Source organism: Ursus arctos, unplaced genomic scaffold (genome assembly GCF_023065955.2).
Source record: "Ursus arctos isolate Adak ecotype North America unplaced genomic scaffold, UrsArc2.0 scaffold_4, whole genome shotgun sequence".
NCBI classification, from domain to species: Eukaryota; Metazoa; Chordata; class Mammalia; order Carnivora; family Ursidae; genus Ursus; species Ursus arctos.
Window position 1 is genome coordinate 31,836,446 of NW_026623056.1, and position 17,814 is coordinate 31,854,259.

The 17,814-nt window shown below is 32.8% G+C and overlaps 1 protein-coding gene and 1 pseudogene across 1 annotated transcript in view; both read right to left on the reverse strand.

Annotated features, from left to right (window-relative positions):
* STXBP5L (syntaxin binding protein 5L) overlaps positions 1-17,814 on the reverse strand; it is a 425,975-nt gene that overhangs the window by 45,726 nt on the left and 362,435 nt on the right. Inside the window, exon 21 of the mRNA XM_044382469.2 lies at positions 13,222-13,314. Coding sequence (XP_044238404.1) covers positions 13,222-13,314 — 93 coding nt within the window. The remainder of the gene's footprint in view (positions 1-13,221; positions 13,315-17,814) is intronic.
* Positions 1,102-3,006, reverse strand: LOC113256148 (actin-related protein 2/3 complex subunit 1A-like; annotated as a pseudogene).

The following is a 17,814-nucleotide window of genomic DNA, read 5'->3' on the forward strand; positions in this document are numbered from 1 at the left end:
ACCTATGCTCTCCTCTAGGATTTTGATGGATTCCTGTCTCACACTGAGGTCTTTCATCCATTTTGAGTTTATCTTTGTGTATGGTATAAGAGAATGAAAAGTCTTTGTTGTTCTTTTAATAAAATTAATTTCAACTGGAAGGAATTGTTACGGTAAATTTTTTGTGGCCTTTCTCAGCATCCCAGAGTTTTTTCTCTACCTTCCCTTTATTGTCCTCTACTGTAGGAGTTTTGTAGTTATTCTCCACTAGCTTCTAGATCCTTAGTCTAAAATTTTCAGGGTTCTTGTTCCATGCTGTTACTAGAGATATGAAACAAAATGTTAAAATCTCTCATTATTACTGCATTTCTATTCTTATTCTGTTATAGTTTTTGAAGTACAATTGTTAATCCACATTACTTGGTTCATTAATTTTTTTTCTATTTACACTTTATTTCATGAATTTTATTTATGTCATTTATTTTCATTCATCATCATCATTATTATTATTATTATTATTATTATTATTATTATTTTCAATTAGCCAGCATATAGTACATCAAAAATTTTTGATGCAGTATTTAACAATTCATTATTATTATTATTATTATTATTATTTTCAATTAGCCAGCATATAGTACATCAAAAATTTTTGATGCAGTATTTAACAATTCATTAGTTGCGTATAACACCATTGTGGATGTACATTTCATCACTATAAATATAAGCAGTCTTCTAATTTAATGTATTTTGTCTTGAACTCAACTTGGATATTAATATAATAACTCCTGTTTTATTTTTGCCAGTAGTTGTCTAATATACCCTAGTACTAACCTTTGAATCAGCTTGCTTTAGATGTTTCCCTTGTTGGATTTTGTTATGTGATACATGCTGAAAAGCCTTTTTCTTATAATAAAGAGCAAATCATTTTACTACATCTATTGACATGAGAGACAGTTCATCCTAGTTCTATTTTAAAGAACATATTGATTATTTTACTTAATTTTCTAGGAGACAATTTACAATTTCTTCTCCCCTTTTAAGTTAATGCAACAATTTTCCATAATGAACTGCTTAAAAGCAGCTTTGGTCAAGAATAAATGGAATAAAACAGCCAAAAACTAAATAAAAATTTTAAAAGATGAACGTTTAAAACATTCAACACTCTAGCCAATGATATTTAAACAAAACATATAAATGATATTTGCATGATACATGTTTTCATTGTTTCCTTGTGGTTGGTTTTCCTCACCATCATGCAAATGATAGACCTGAAGTCATACTAGGTCAAAGAGGTTCACTCAGCTTCAAATTATTTGAAGGCCTTGGGTAGAAGATTCTAAGATTTTGAAATCCCAAATTGTCATGGCTCCATTAATTCCTGTGGGGCAGAATTTCCAGTAATCTTGCTTGTCCACTTGAGTAATGCTATCTATTCTGGTGCAGCATCTCTGAGGCTGTGATGTAGTACTCAGTTGTGACTGTCTTGTCCATGTTCTGGAAGTATTCCATAGCTAACCTGTTGTACTGGATGCTGTGTTTTGGAATGTCCAGTTTGGAGACTAAAGTCAAAGAGCCATGGTCATCTTAATTAGAGAACACTGGGTAACAATCATGGCTGGCAGCTACACAATGCTGTATTGTCTGAGACAAATAATTCATGCAGATTTCAGGAGTGGTAGTAACTGTTTTCAAATGAAACCTGAACACTGTTTGAGGCATCAGCAATAGGCACATTGCAGTCATGGCTGACCTAGGCCACAGAGCTCCCACTAGCAGAGAAGGTGAAGCTGAGACCCAACTCCCAGTACCACTGAACTGATATCAGCTAACCAAAATGAATCTTGGTGCCCTATGGCATACTGGTTGGTTTTCATTCACTTCTTTAATGTATACAGAAGCACTGTGCGTTCGAAGTCACATAATCCTACTGCCAGGAAGACATTGTTGGGATGCCAGTCCAAACCAAGGAACTTGTAATGTGTTTGCTTACCCACTTGCCATTTTCATGCTCAAGTAATAAACAGAAATGAATTGTGCTTCACTATTCACAGCAAATTTGTTCTCTAGAGGGGACCACTTCACAAAAATGGCTACATAATTAATTCTGATGATCGGGGTTAGCTTCCAGACACCATCTTTCTGGCTCCAGCAAAGGACAATGTGGTAACTCTTGAAAGACCAATAAATACCTGTGATGTGTCCATTATGCTCCTGGAGCTCATGAGGTTTCACCCACTGGCTCCCATTCTTCTTACAAATGTGAACTCTGGTTATTGTGGCTAAGGGCAATCTGAGTATTCCAGGCATGACAAGTGATTGGCTCTAGTAAAAAGTTGTTGCAGTGACCATATTCTTGGTGTTTTCAAAAGGTAGAAAGCCAGAATCAGGGCAGTCCTGAGAGTCTCAAAGTGGAGAATTTGAAGACTCTGGTCAGTCAACATGAACAGGCTCTGTTCTATTCTCCCACTTTACAATGGGTGGTATCTTCCTAATTTTTTTATATGTATTATCCTTTTCCTAATTTTTAAAGTTTTGGGGTATTTTACCTTTTTTTCTAGTGGTTACCTTGAATATGTATTTTCTTCTTAAATTGTTATCTATGCATAATAATTTATTTCCCCTTATGAAAAGTGAAATTAGTGTAATTCTTCCACTGCTTGTCTTTGTTCTCACTTTACCACCAATTAACCACCAAATTTAGTTATAAAATTCTCTTTTTGGCAACTTTAACCTCCTCTCTACATTCCATCTCTCAATTTTAAAATTTTATTATTGTTTCTATATTGTTACAGATTTTAAGTTTATTCTATTTCGTAATCATATTTGGCACTGTTGTTTGACTTTAGTTCTACACTTAAATAAGTTAAATAATCACTGCAGTTCTTTGACCATGGCCTCTCCGTGAATCTTTCCATTGACTGGAATTCATCTTGTAATAGATATTTTTTAAGGGCTTATGGGGGCCTGTGTTTCATTTGTAGTATTCTATGATGCATCTATAACAATATTTTCATTGTTATGTGCCAGCCCCTGGATTATGTACACTCAAGGATTGAATATAAAATTTATTTTTAGGTTTTTAATTCAAAATATTATTAGAAAGAGAAAAGTCTATTTTTTGTTAAAAATGAGAAACAAGATAGTTTTCCACTAAATGTAAAAATGTTAGGTATAAAGCAGTTTCCCCTGAATCTTGCAATTACTCATAAAATGCTAACCACTTAAGGGTTCTAACTGCGTAAGTATCCACTGTATGAGGTTTTTGCTGCTATTACTATTATTTTACTGTTTTTGTTACACTGTTCTTTAGTTAAGGAATATTATAGAAAAGAAGTTGCATTAGTATCTAAAGTTCTCCAATACCTTGTCATTTTTTCCTTTGTCTTCAGTGAATAGTTCATGTACACAGTCACAAATACTTGATATAAATGAATATTATCAATAATTTCTAATTGCTCACTGAATGGTTAACATGGATGTCCCTGTAGCAACTCAAACTCATTCTCCTGTCAAACCAGGCATTCTCCATGAGAATTATTCTTAACATTTTGTAGTCATTCTTGATGCCTCCTATTTCCTATGCATTACCAACCCTGTTCCACCCACTGTTTGTAATCCCATCAGTTGTAAATTTTCCCACGGGGACTGTTTTTCTCTTCATTTTCTTTGTTGTTGTTCTACTTCAGGCCCTCATTTAGCCTTATGCAATAGCTTCTTAAACATCTTCCTCCTTCACTAATGAATTATATACTACTGAAAAATAATCTTCCTAAAGCATGTTACAAGCAACCCAGATATATTTTACACCAAGATTTTATATTCCAGAATTTACATTTATATAGATATTTATCCTTGTTTAGAAGCCTTCTGATTTTTTTCTGGAAATTACATTTTTTTAAATGAAATTACATTAACGTACTTACAAGTAGAGATTTAATGAAATTTTATTGTGAATCCTTTTAAGTGCAAAAAATCCTTTATAAAGTGACAAGCACTTGACAATTTTATATATATCTGAGTTTTCATAATTCATCTTTGCTCAAAGTATGCATGAAAATAGTGAGAATGAAGCTGTTGGGAGGGAGACTTTGAGAGACTGACATTTGTAGAAATTGTTTGTTAGTGTTTATTAATAACAACTATGCTAACTGATCTCCAGATTAGAATTATAACTAATAGCTTTCTTTGCTATTTCTAATAAATATAGAAGTAGGCTGGGAATCTTCTTTCTTGATTTGTAAAGTGGGAATAATCAACTACCTTGTCTTAGGCAATATGTCCAAATCATTTAGCACAGTATCTGACACATTGTGGGAGGTCAATAAATAGAACTGTAATGTTGAGTCTTCCTTTGATGTCCATTATCAATTATGATGGTAAAATACTAATTTATAACAATTTCTTTAATATTGAACTAATAATACTACCTAATACGTTAGTGCTTTGCATTTATAGGACACTAATCAAGTTCATGTAAGATTATATGTAATTAGATATTAAATGTAATAAATTATTTGTTGTCTAACAGTTATTTAATTTAGATACAATGAAGTGAGGTATGTGAATAGGCTCTATAAACTTCGGGTAACATATTCTATGACCTAGCTTCAAATCTTTACCAAAGAGAAAAAAAAAAATACGGAATAGCAAGAGCAACTTCAAGGAGCGTTATAAACTCTGAAAAATAATGCAAAGACTAATTACTGTATTTTTGTTGATTTAACCATGACGTTAGCAGGATTTAATGCTATGGCTTTAAGTTAAAATAAAGGAGATGAAAACAAAGATAATTAAATTAAAAAAACAACCTATGCTGGAACAAGCAGATAAAAGTTCTGAAGGAAAAATTTATGAAGATCTATTTAATAAAGCATTATTAATTCCAGAGTTTGAATTATGAATAAGCCTGTGACCCCCACAATGAATAAACTAAGAGTGAATCAAATTTTCCATAACTTTTCTAAAATTAAAAAAAAAGCTAGGGTTCCATTCTTTTATATAGCAGGCATTTTTTGTTGTTGTTAAATAGCATTAATTCTAAATAATACTAATATACAGAATAGGGAAAATAATTCTGGGAAAAAATTATGCTCATTTACATGATTACAGTGGGTCCATATGCATGAATATTCAATGTTCAAAAACATTTTCATGCTAAAAATAAATGAAACATTATATATCTTGGTGTGTAATGATTTATCAAACATAATTTTGTAAAATGATTGTTAACAAATGAAATGTTGAATGCTGCCAACAGAACTGTATGGTGATTTTTAAGAAAGCCTTTTTGGAAAGCCATCAAACACTGCCATCTAGGAAACTTGTTATTCATGGACTGGTTGGTAAAAATGTTCAGCCAAATGAATATAAGAAAACTTAAAAATTGTTGGCATACCGTACCAAGATCAGCCTTAAGATCTGTTGGCAGACTTAACTTTCTTGATCCTTTAACTGAAACAACAGAAAAAGGAAAAAGGCAGTTGTTAATTATGTAAAATTAAAGAGGAGTGTGGGGGAACAGTTGTCTTACAGTAGAATTATTAAATCCTGATGAGTATTATATTTAGTGAGCATGTATAAAAGCAGAAATACTGTCTGATGTTAGTTTGCTGTCATTTAGTAGTAAATATTTAATATGTAAACAAACATGAGAAAAGCAATTGTTCTTACAGTAAATAAGTATATCTTTGCATAGTTTTTTTTCACAAATGGTATGAGAAGTGTTTTTTTTAATTTGGGAAAAACCAAAAATCCATTTCAGATCAATTTAATAGGTAAAGAAATATTGCAATAAATGTGTGAGCTCATTTCATAAATAACTGATAAGTGTGAAAACTGATGATAAAACTCCCAACATTTCTTTTGAAAAATAGAAAGAAAATTCTATTATAGATGTATATAATACAGTCAAGGAAACTACTATGCCAATGGCAGATGAAATGATGTCAATATTGAATAGTACAATGTTAAATTCAGTAGATAAGATCTTGAAAATAAAAAAATATTTGAAAATGAATTTAATTATATTATAAATCAAGCTATCAGAAAATGTCTAAATAGACCAAAAAACACCTTTAATTTATTTTAAAACTTTTCTCATTATTTATCTGTTAACAAAAATTTGACATTGGGTATCTCAAAATATTTAGCTGGAATGCATGTTATAGAAATGCATAAGGGGAAATCATGTTAGACATCTTTTCTGTCAATACTTTAAGATCCTGATGATAAGATATCATCAATTAATTTATACCTTCTAATGAGTGATTTTTCTCTACAAATAGGAAAGTTATTTTAAAATAAAGATGCAGATGACAGAGTAAAAAGAATATTCAATTTAAAATCAGAAAACCTGGCTCACAAATTTCTGAACTTTGCTACCTAATAATATAACTTTGAAAAAAATCCCTTCATCAATTTGTAGCTTAATCTTGTAGCTTAATCTTATCTGTCAAATAACATCCTTGATACTGTCTTTAATGTTTCTGCTAGAATATGATTGGAATACATTTTAAAACAGGTTTTAGAAAGCCTAAACATATTATAAACTTAAATATATTTTTTATGTGTCTTGAAATATTATCTCTTAATTTTTCCCCCCAACCATTTAAAAATTAAAAACCCATTCTTATTTCACAAGTCATACCAAGATAAGTGGCAAGCTGGATTTGGCCTGTGGGCTATGGTTTGCTGACTCCTATATTCTGTGCTAAACTACTTGTAAAAGGAAACCTATGTGTTATCATTCTAATAAAAATAATAGCAGCAGGCAAATGTTGCTATAAAAAGACATTAAAAATAATTCTGTTAAGGCACAACCAAGAAATCAAATTTTAGTAATTTGGGTTTAGAATTAGCACAAGCAAAAAGTTATTTATATCAAAATGTGGCAAACTAAATATATGTAATATGCTTCATAAGAGGTTGCAAATGTATTTTGTAAATTCACAATTCAGATGAACTGAAGGAGTAGGGTGTGTTCAGTATTTAGAATAATCTTTTTTAAATAACTAATAATAATGGAAGGATTTAGATCATAATTGATGTTGTTTCTATTTTGTTTTTAAATATGGTATTTTGGGATTCCTGGGTGTTCAATAGGTTAAGTGGAAGACTCTTGGTTTTGGCTCAGTTCATGATCTCAGGGTCCTGGGATCAAGCACCCCTCCCCCCTTCCTAGATGGGCTCCATGCTCAGTGGGGAGTCTGCTTGTGGATTTTCTTTCTCTCTCCCTCTGCCCCTCCCCTTGCTCATTCTTTCTCTCTTTCTCAAATAAATCTTTTTAAAAATATGGTATTTAAACATATCTATGTATTATTTTAAGATGGATTACAAAGATGTTTTCAAAAAGAGGGCAAACAGTTCCTGCCTATTGGTCAGTAAGCCCAGACAGAGCAGGACAAAGACCACAGTGTCCACTTCCCACTATTATTTTTGATGGAAAATTCACATCCTATATTCTAGTATCTAACTTACTCTGGCTCTCAAATCTCTAGTTTTTTGGACCCCCTCCTCCATTTTGTTACGTCTTTTTGGTTTTCTGTAGAAAGCCTGAAAACTGGGGTCCCCTCACAAACCCCATCTTCAATACTATAATTGAAAGAGGGAAAGGGAATGATTTGATAGTGAGATTAATTAGGGAATTTTAATAACAGTGTTAATAATAGATGTCTATTATTCATACACAGAATGATTCTCCTCACTTGCCCAACTAGTATACTCTTTTTGGGGTGGGGGGGGCAGTGCTCCTTGTGTCCAAATAACTAGCAAACTCTTACTTGTTCTTCAAGACTCCTCAAAAATCACCTCCTTTCTGAATGTAGCTTCAAACTTAAGGCTTCATTTGGTACCATTATCTTAATCTTCATAGCTCCTTGTGCACATTTCCTTTATTACACTTTACACATTTAATTACACTTGATTTTTTTTTCTCCTCATTAACATCCTGAAACTGAGTTCTCCAAAGGTGGGGGTTGTATTCCCAATACCTAATAAAGTACTGACATAGAATAGGTGTACAATGAGTGTTTACTAAATAAATGTTGAAAAAAACAGTGAAAAGATAGGGGGTGAGGAGTTACTCTGAAGAGGGCTAAGCAGACAGAGAAAGTATGTTTAAGTGTTATGTTAAAGTATGTTACACATGAGTGTTTGAGGAATTTGGGTTGGAAGATGAGTAAGGCAAGAGGTAGTAAGAGGCAACTCATCTTGGAAATGTATAGAACGGAATGTATGTATGTATGTATGAACCTTTGCAATGTGCCCCTGGGGATGTGGCTCTCTGAATTTCTTCATTTTTACTGTTCTCTAAGCTAAAGCATATGCACCACTGTCATTACATATTGTTAGCTGAAGGGGAGAAAATGGTTAATGCTAATTTCTCACTACTCACTGGCTCAGCACATGGCACAAAAAAGAGAATCTTGGCTCAAAGAAATCTTAGAGGTCATTTACTCCAATGTCTTATTCAATGGAACTATTTCTCCTACAGCATTCTTGATATCCTGTTTAAATAGTTCTGATAGAAACCTTTAAAGGTATAAAAAAATCGAATTTTGGGTTGTTATATTGCTACAAAATTTCTTTCTATGTGAGCTCAAACTACTTTCCTTTACCATCTATAATTTGTCCCAGTTCTAACCTCTACAGCAATAAAGAGTAAATGATTCTTGCTCTCGCATACCAGATCTTAAAGCCTCTGCGGAGACGTAGGGGCCACCTCCAGGTATTCTCAATAGATCAGCAGGAATTTTTGATACTGATATAAAGAGGCTGGCAGATCACATTTTGAGAAATAACATTTTGTGGTTTTATGAATATTAACCAACCTATGGGACTTTCACTCGGGAACCTTCCACAAGAAGTATTTCCTGAGATGCATCTCAGATTTTTCATACGAGAGACAATATTGTCCACAGTTGTTAAATTAGATGTAGATACAGTTACAGATAGATATAGATAACATTTTGATGAGCTTTTTAAATTGGTTATCATATTTATTTTTAAGTTGACAGGCACTTTTTTGGTTCCTATTTAGGTAAAAAAATTTCATTATATCTTTGATCTTACATTTTCTAATTTTGAATGGAAAGTGGTAGTTATAAGGACAGTAAAATCTCTGTTAGAAGAGGCTAGATGCCTTTTTGTTTTTTTCCCTTCTGCAAATTTCTACAAAGACTTTTGCTCTTCTCTAAGGCAGGTTTCCTGGTATTTGATGAAGTGAAGCCCAGTGATCCAGAATACAAGTGAGCTGGATTCATGTCATGACTCAACCATTTGCCAGCTGAGTGATACTGGGCTAGTAGTTACTTAATCTCAGGAAGAGTATGTGTCCCTTTCTCTATGAAATGGGAATAATCCTAGTCCCTACTTCATAGGGACCTCATCAACATTAATTAAGGGAATGTGTGTAATGCACTTAGCATTGTGTGATATCTAATAAGCATTTAATGTTAGCTATTTTCATTATTAGTTGGCAAGAGAATATTGTCACTGTGGTATTCTATATAAAAAATGACTTATCTGGGCAACACGTCCTATTTATAATTTGGTGCCTTTGATTAAACACTGAATACTTGAGATAGTCTCCAATTGTATATAATACTATTATTTGTTTGCTCTGCACAGTAGTACTTCCTAAGAGTCCACTGTCTTTTCAATAGTGTTGTCATACACTTAATTCATCATGGGCTTATTTTCCATGCAAATCTCTTTACATCATGTCCATTTTAATATAGAATAGTATCTTTCATCCTTCACACCTTGAAAAACTGCCTGTCTTGGCTCATAGACAACAATACAGCAAATAATGCCATAGGTAATCTAGCTGCAGGGCAGGGAATATTGCTGCACAAAGTGTTAGACTTAAAGCAGTTTGATTTCTTATGATCTTAGTTCTGTTAGATTCTGGGCAAATTGTCAGGAAATTCTTGTTACTTTAACATAGTCATGGCATATATTTTTGAAAAAAAAATCCCAAATCTATAACTGTACACTAAAAAGGTGAATTGTATTCTATGTAAATTATATCTCAATAAAACTGAGTTAGAAAAATTCACAGGAAAGCCTCCCCACAGATAGGCTTAATCACTTATCTAATCACATCTATCACCTTCTGACTTACCTAGAGAATATTAGGTAGGATGGTATAAGAGTTCAAAGATGATGCAAATGAATGAAATGATTGGCTGATGGCAAAATACATATTAATATTTAATAAATTCAGGTCTAAAGGTCAGGTGACAGCCAGGGCCTATGATAGCACTAGATTATAAACCTTTGCAAGACTATCTCTATTCTAGATTTTTCTGCCTCCAAATTCAGGCTCAGTTTACAGTAATGAGGCAGGGTAGTCTAGTGGCTTATAGTTTATGCCAGAATGAGGTCATATTAAATATGAACAGAACTTCAGGCATTACAACAGTATTTTGCCTAGGGGGTTTATCTTCAGTGCATCAGATCCTTCAATCACTTGTATATTCACTTGCTTTTTTCCTAACTCCTAATTCAAGTCCAAGTCGATGGAAAGTGCAGCCTGGTTCATCCGAGGGATGTTGTATTGGCTTCAAACAACTCTCAGAATAATAGAGAACATACTGGTTACCAGAAGGGAGGTGGGTGGGGGAATGGGTTGTACAGGTGTTGGGGATTAAGGAGTGCATTTGTTGTGAGAAGCATGGGGTGTTGCACTGAAGTGCTGAATCACTATATTGTACACCTGAAACTAATATTATACTGTATGTAAACTAACTGGAATTTAAAAGCTTTAAAAAAATGCAAATAACGTGTAAAAAAAAAAAAACACCCCACAAAACCTCAGGTCCTTGGTGCCACATCTGAATCAAATGTTAGGAACATAAACCCTGAATCAGTCTGAATGTGGCTTACTACTTTAACAGGAAATAACATAAAGAGGTAGGCTAGAAGTTTCTAATTCAAAGATTTTGATTAGTTGTTTCTTGGTTACAAACAACTGGGTTGGCCTTTTGGTTTCCAGTGAAGGATTTGTACTTTGTTATGGCTAAGCTACAACTACTATTAGAAATTTAGAATGATCACGGAGATAAAATTCAGTCTCTTTAGGCCATGGATGTTCAGTATTATCTTTATAATAGCCACGACTATATGTTATTGAGAATCTGTATTCTGGAATTAGTATACAGTTAAGGTTGAGAAACTTGGCTAAGGTTATAATGGTAGAAATGGTAGATAAGTTCAAATTTCTCTGACTCCAAAGCTATGCCCTTTCCAGAAAGCAGCACAATATGTTATATATGGTATAGCAGATAACACGTGTGTAGGCCTAGATGTCTTCTGCAAAATAAATAAATCTAATACTAAATTAAAAGTTTAGATTAAAATGCCTATAAATTTATCTGTGTGTTAATTCATTTACTGACTGGTTGGAACATAGTAATGAATTTCATTTGTCTCTATCTTCCCTAAGCTAGAAACTAAGATAGAACAGAAGCACCTGGTATGTATATAGGTATAGTACACACACACAATTTTGGAGTCACCATACCACGGTAGAGCCCTGCAAGGCCTACATGCCTCTGTATTATGACCTCCCCCCGACCCCACCTTTTATGAAGTGACTATGATAAAGTCAGGCAAAGAAGGATCTTTATTTGAATTTGCCCCAGCATAAAAAAATGTTTAGTGTCATGACTCCACTTTTCTTGATATATTAAAATATGTATTATATTTCTGTTTGGACAGTGTTAATCAGTGACTTTTTATTAGTGTTGTAAAGAGTTAATGATTATGAAACTTTATTTTTGTTCTTGTCTACCTTGAATTATAAATTCCCAGAGAACTAGGTCTTCAACACACTTTTTTTTTTTTAAGTAAATAATAGGAGGACACATAATTTGGGATCAGAGGACCTTGAAGTCTGAAAATTTGGGTTGGTTCAGACTAAGCCATTTATTAGCAGGGTAACCTTGGGTAAGTTATGAAATTTTTCCTTAGTCATAATTTTTCCATCTGTGTAAAAGGAGAACAACACTAACCTTATGGGGCTGCTATAGGATTGAATAAGATAATACACATGAAAAATACTTTGTTTGCTTTAAAGTACTGTACTAACATTGATTATAATTATTAGCAAACAAGGCTTAATAAATTCAAGATGTGATAATTCATTGATTCTATGAACTATAAAAACTAAAAACTACTTTTTGAAACCAGTTTTTCCTGGAACTTAAATGGTAAACTATATTTCTAATGTTTCATGCAAAGTATATTTCTTAAGTTCTTTTGAATTTCTTTGTTAAAACATTCTCTTCAAAACTTAGCAACTTTGTCACTGCTTGGCTGTCCTTTAATTTCAACTGTGATTAGTTTTTTGCAATTCCTATATTTTTCTTTTTATTAATGAAAACCAAGAAAAAGTACAGGCTTTACAACCAAATGTAACCAAGCTGAAATTCTAGCTCTACTTATTTAAATGCTCTGAGCATCAGTTTTCTCCTCAGAAAAAGGTCTTTCACAGGGGTGCTCTATTACATAAGAAAAAAAAAGATACTGTTTGGAAAATTGTGGATTGCAATTATTTTTAGGTTCCTTTGTTAATGACTTTATTTGGGGTCTAGAACATGGTAACTTCTTCTTCAAGTTGCAAATCTGGTCACGACCATTTTGTAATGAATGCCTAATTTAAGGAAGCTGTACAACCTGTGTTTGATTTTGAGTTGGTCCCTCTGAACAGCATCAAAATATTCAATGGCTCTGCATAAAACAGATTATAAGACCTTCCTTTCTGCTATTTCTGAGAGAACATTGCCCCTTTGGGGCAATTCTTTGGTGAAGTTCAGATGATCTGCATAGTAGTTTGTGATCATAGATAATATGTAATTGTATTATGAAGAATTAGGAGAATTTTTACAAAACCACTCTACTTTTTGGCTCTTAAGTTTCCCTGAGTTCTCTGCTGGAACCCTCATACTTTTGTATAGGTCTGATAAAAGTATTCAGGCTTAAAGTAGAAAAATAACATTATCAAAATTATATAGAACATTTCAAAATCACAGATGCCTTAGGAATTCCTGCTTTAATATCTTATGAAGTCAGTGTCTATGGTTTTAATTGCTTTAGGGAAATTTGTCTTCATTCACTGTGGGGGACCTGTATTTTCAGCACAAATAAGAATAAAGTTTTTGAGACAAATTGTGAAGTCCAGAAAATTGTAGAGATGTGAAAAACTTGTTTGTTCAAAAAAGAGATTTTCACTTTCACCTGGCAAGTGATGTACTTGATTCCTCTGTCTCACAGCTGGTATTTCATTCCTATAAAAGCCTGGTGCTGCCTCAGGAGTTCTTGTAGCAAGTCCTAAAGAAAGGGAATAAAAGACTATTGGCATTTAATTTCTTAGCCCGAGTGAACCCAGAAGTTTTATTTTAAAGGTGAATTTCATGATAACTATTTGGAAGGGTCTCCATTTTGTGCCTTTAATCTGATTTTTTGGTACTGCCCCAACAGAGAACTATTTGGAGGGAAGAAGCTTTCTTCTTTGGAAGATGTAGTGGGGTTCTAGAAATGTAGAACCACATAGAATGAGCATTCAAGCTCCTAGTTCTAACCCAGGTTTGAGAACAACAGAGCTGGTTACTTCTTTGCTAGTATTTTGTGATGTTAGTCTCTATGATATTTTAATAAAAATATCTTTATTAAAGATACCTAAATAAGCATATTTTAATAAAGATACATATTTCTATCACCCTAGTCTTAACTTGAACTTGATAGCATAGTAAGTCTATTGTATATTGTGGACCGTGAGACTCACGAGGACTGTTGGTTATATAGGTAGCAGCAGTACTAGGACCTGATGCTAGCCTAGAAAAAGATGCTCATCTGAGCAAATGATTTTTAAGGGCACACATTCAAGGAGGAAATATTAGAAAAATTCATATCTTGTGGGCAGATATAACTCTACAGTTGAAGGCTTGATTAGTTTTCAATTCCTTGTCCAAAGACTAAGGGCCTGTTTCCTGTAAGGATTGCAGTTCTGTTCCAGGAAGTGGAGCTAGGGCTGAATGTTAGTTCCGGCTCATCCCCTTGGGAGGTATGTTTATGTAGTACACAAATTGCACAACCTTACCTGGTGAGTGAAAAAGGGTTACACAGCTTTAAGAAAAAACCAACTATTTGTAAAATTATTAGTTTAATGTTGGTTTCTGCAGATAACTCAGTTCCGTTTGGCATGGAGTATGTTATTTTGTTCGTTAGTTTATTCTCAGCAGGTAATATAATATCTACATAACTGCAGATACTGAAAATTACTTGTTCAATAGTTGGGTGAATGGATAAATAATATGAAATGGTTATATTATCCTGGGAGTTAAGAAATCAGCTTTCTGGTTGGCTCACTGGGATTCTTTCCACTCCCAATCCCTACTCTGTTCTCTCTCACTATCCTCAAATATTTAATAGTCTTAAACTTCACTGTTTTTACTTGCAGTTTATTGGGCTAAATGGAGTTTAAGATCCATGTAGGAAATCAGAGTTATAAAATAATTATTGGTCTCTGGCTTGCCTAATTACCAACCATTTTTGCTCAGCTATTTGCATCAGTGTTTTAATCAGACTTTAAAGGGGTGAAGGTTTAAGATTACAAAATAGATACTGAGAGGGTAAGTATTGAAAAAATATAAAAATTTTCACAGAGCCATGATTCTCAAGCGGCCCAGAGATCAGAAGCATTAGCATCACATAGGAACTTGCCAGAAACGCAAAGTTTCAGGCCCCACTCAAGACTTGTTGAATTAGAATCTCTGGCACTAAGCATTCTGTGTTTTAACAAACTCTTCACATGATTCTTATACAGGCTTACATTTGAGAACAACTGCATAAAAAAAAAAGAGAAGGCAATGCTATATATACATGAAAAAGGGGAGATATATCCAAGTACAAGCATAATAATTGCCATTATTAATCAGACCTAGTGACCTGTTTCTTAGTGTATGAATCAAGGAGACATTAGGAGGCATGACTGCTTTTCTTAATTTTTCAAAAGTTAGATATTACATATATTTTAGTTTCCCTTAATTACATATTATTGATTTTGTCATTCATAAGTTACCTAAACATTTTAACTGTTTATATCTTCATTCTTTTCTATCTTTAGAGAGAATAGGCTTCATGAGTTTTGTAAACTATTGTTAAAGTCTAAACATACTTTTTTCAGTTACATTTTAGTTTTATGAGCTTGGGCTAAAAAGTCTGCATTTACCTTAACTGTACCTTTCCTGATAATTTATATACAGCAATTCCTACAATAGGAAGAGATTGCAGAATGTAGTTTTATGTATATGTGTTGCTGTGCTATTTGGGCACATTTTCCATTGTGGGCTTAGAAAGACCCCTTAATACAACACAATTATTTTTCTTCTTCATGGGAAATGAATGGAATACGCAAATAATATTTCCAATTTTCTTAAGGTAAAATAAACTTTGTTGGCACTGTTCCTACAAGGTTAACTTTCATATATTTTAACAAATCTATAATGATTTAAAAGCTGTAATAAGAAATCTCTCATTCCTCAATTATGAATATTTATATTCTAAGGTTGCTACTAAAGAGTGGGCTCTGCCCAGCAAACCAGTCTCAAATAGGGCACTGAAGTGATAAGTGAATCTTTCATAGCCAATCATTTCTGTCCCAAGTAACCTAACAAAGTAGCCAAAACCTTCCTGCTTTGAAACAATCTACTTCATTGCATGTGAAGTCCTGACTCTGCCTTGCAAGAAGTGTGGTGGTGGTATTTCCAGATTTCCTCTAACATTAATGAAAATAGAAACATCAGAGACAGAAGGCTAAAAGCAAGATGTCTACTAAAAACCTACAATAATTATCATAATTAGTTATGATACTGACTTATCCCTGAGATTGGGAAGAAGGAAGAGATGTTTGCTAACACCACATATACTCTACATTGTATTGGAGGTCCTAGCTAAACTCTTCCTTTAGAAATAAGAAACGGAACTGTCATTTTAACACTGGGCATAATTGGATAGACAGTCCAAAAGAATTTACAAATTATTGAAATTTATCAAGTTTTCTGGATATGAGGTCAATATACAAAAATTAATTGTATTTTTATATTCCAGCCACAAACAATAAGAAAAATTAAAAAATTTACAGCATATAAAAACACCAAATGCCAAGGAATAAAGCCAATGAAAGGTATGCAAGACCTCTAAAAAGAAAACTAAAAATTTTACTGAGAGAAAGATGTACGTGGAACAAGTAAAACTTTCATACACTGCTAATAGAAGTAAAATTGGTACAACCATTTTGAAAAACTCAGTAGTATTTACTGAAGCTGAACATAGACATACCCTATGACCCCCCAAAATTCACTCTCAGATACATGTGCAACAAAAATGAGTTTATATTTGCATTAAAAATTTTACAAGATTGGTCATAACAGCTTTACTTAAAATACCCCAAAATGAAAACCACCTAAATGTGCAGCAACAATAAAATGCATAGATATATTCATATAAAGGAATATCACACAGCAATACAAATCGTTCAGCAATGTAACTGAATATCATATACATAATGCTGAGCAAAATTAGCAAGAAACAAAAGTAAATAATGCATGTTTTCGTTAGTATGGAGTATAAACCCCACAATACAAATCTACGGTTAAAAGTCAAAACAGTAGGTACCTTTGTAGGAATAAGTGGCCGAGAGGCATGAGGGAGATTTCTGAGGTTCAAGAGACATTCCATATTATACCTCAGTTAAAAAAGTTTATTCCTAGAGAGGTAAAACCAAGGTATACAAAAAAAATTCCAAGTAAAAAAAGCAAGAGTTGTGGTATTAATAGTAAACAAAGTGGAGTTCAGGTGGAAAAAGACATAATATGAAATGAACAATGGTGATTATTGGTACATGATGCACTTTTTGTGGATATATTTAAAAATATCTACCATGAATATTCTTAACACATCAGATATAAGGAAAAACAGAAACACATTATTAGTACAGTATTTTAATTTTCCTTTTCTCCATATTTGACAAGTCAAGTAATTGAAATATAAGAACAAGAAAGACTTAAGTAACATGAAGGCAACACTTAATAACTACTTAATGCTACAAGTTAACATTAACTCAGGTAAAAGAAGTAAACTGTCTACCATATGCAAAACACCATTAATGCAATCACAATTTGTCAAACCCTATGACACGTGTTAACACAGAGTACAATGGGAAATTTAATCTTATTATATAGATAGAAACAAATATCAACGTAAGAAATAAATGAATTAAGCATCTACCACACACACAAAAAAGGAAAAGTGAAAAATTAAGGGAAGCAGAGGAGGGAACTAATAAAGCGAAAGGCAGAAGTTAAGTTAAATCCCCCCCAAACCCAGTAAAATTTGAGTTCAGGCTTAAAAAAAAAAAAGAAAACACACACACAACAGAAAAATAGACTGACTATTAAATAGCCTAAAAGAAAGATAGAACCACAATATTTGCATATGTTACATTGAACATCATTAGAAAATTTCCATAATGAAACCCTTTCTTTTTTTATGAAAAGTTTTCTTTACAGATAATATGAACATACAAAATAAGTAATTATAAAGATTAAATGACTTGATGGGGGAATACCAAAACTTTAAAAAGTAGGTAACTCCAATAAGTATTTAAATTGTCGGGCATAAAGAAAATCCTTAAAATAAATGTTTGAATGCAGAAAACTGCTGTAAGGCAAGCGATACCACAAGCAAAATTAAGAAAAATATTTGGATCTCATGTCATAAAAGGGTAATCAATTTGTAAAGAGGCAGTAAAAATTGATATGAAAGGGACAA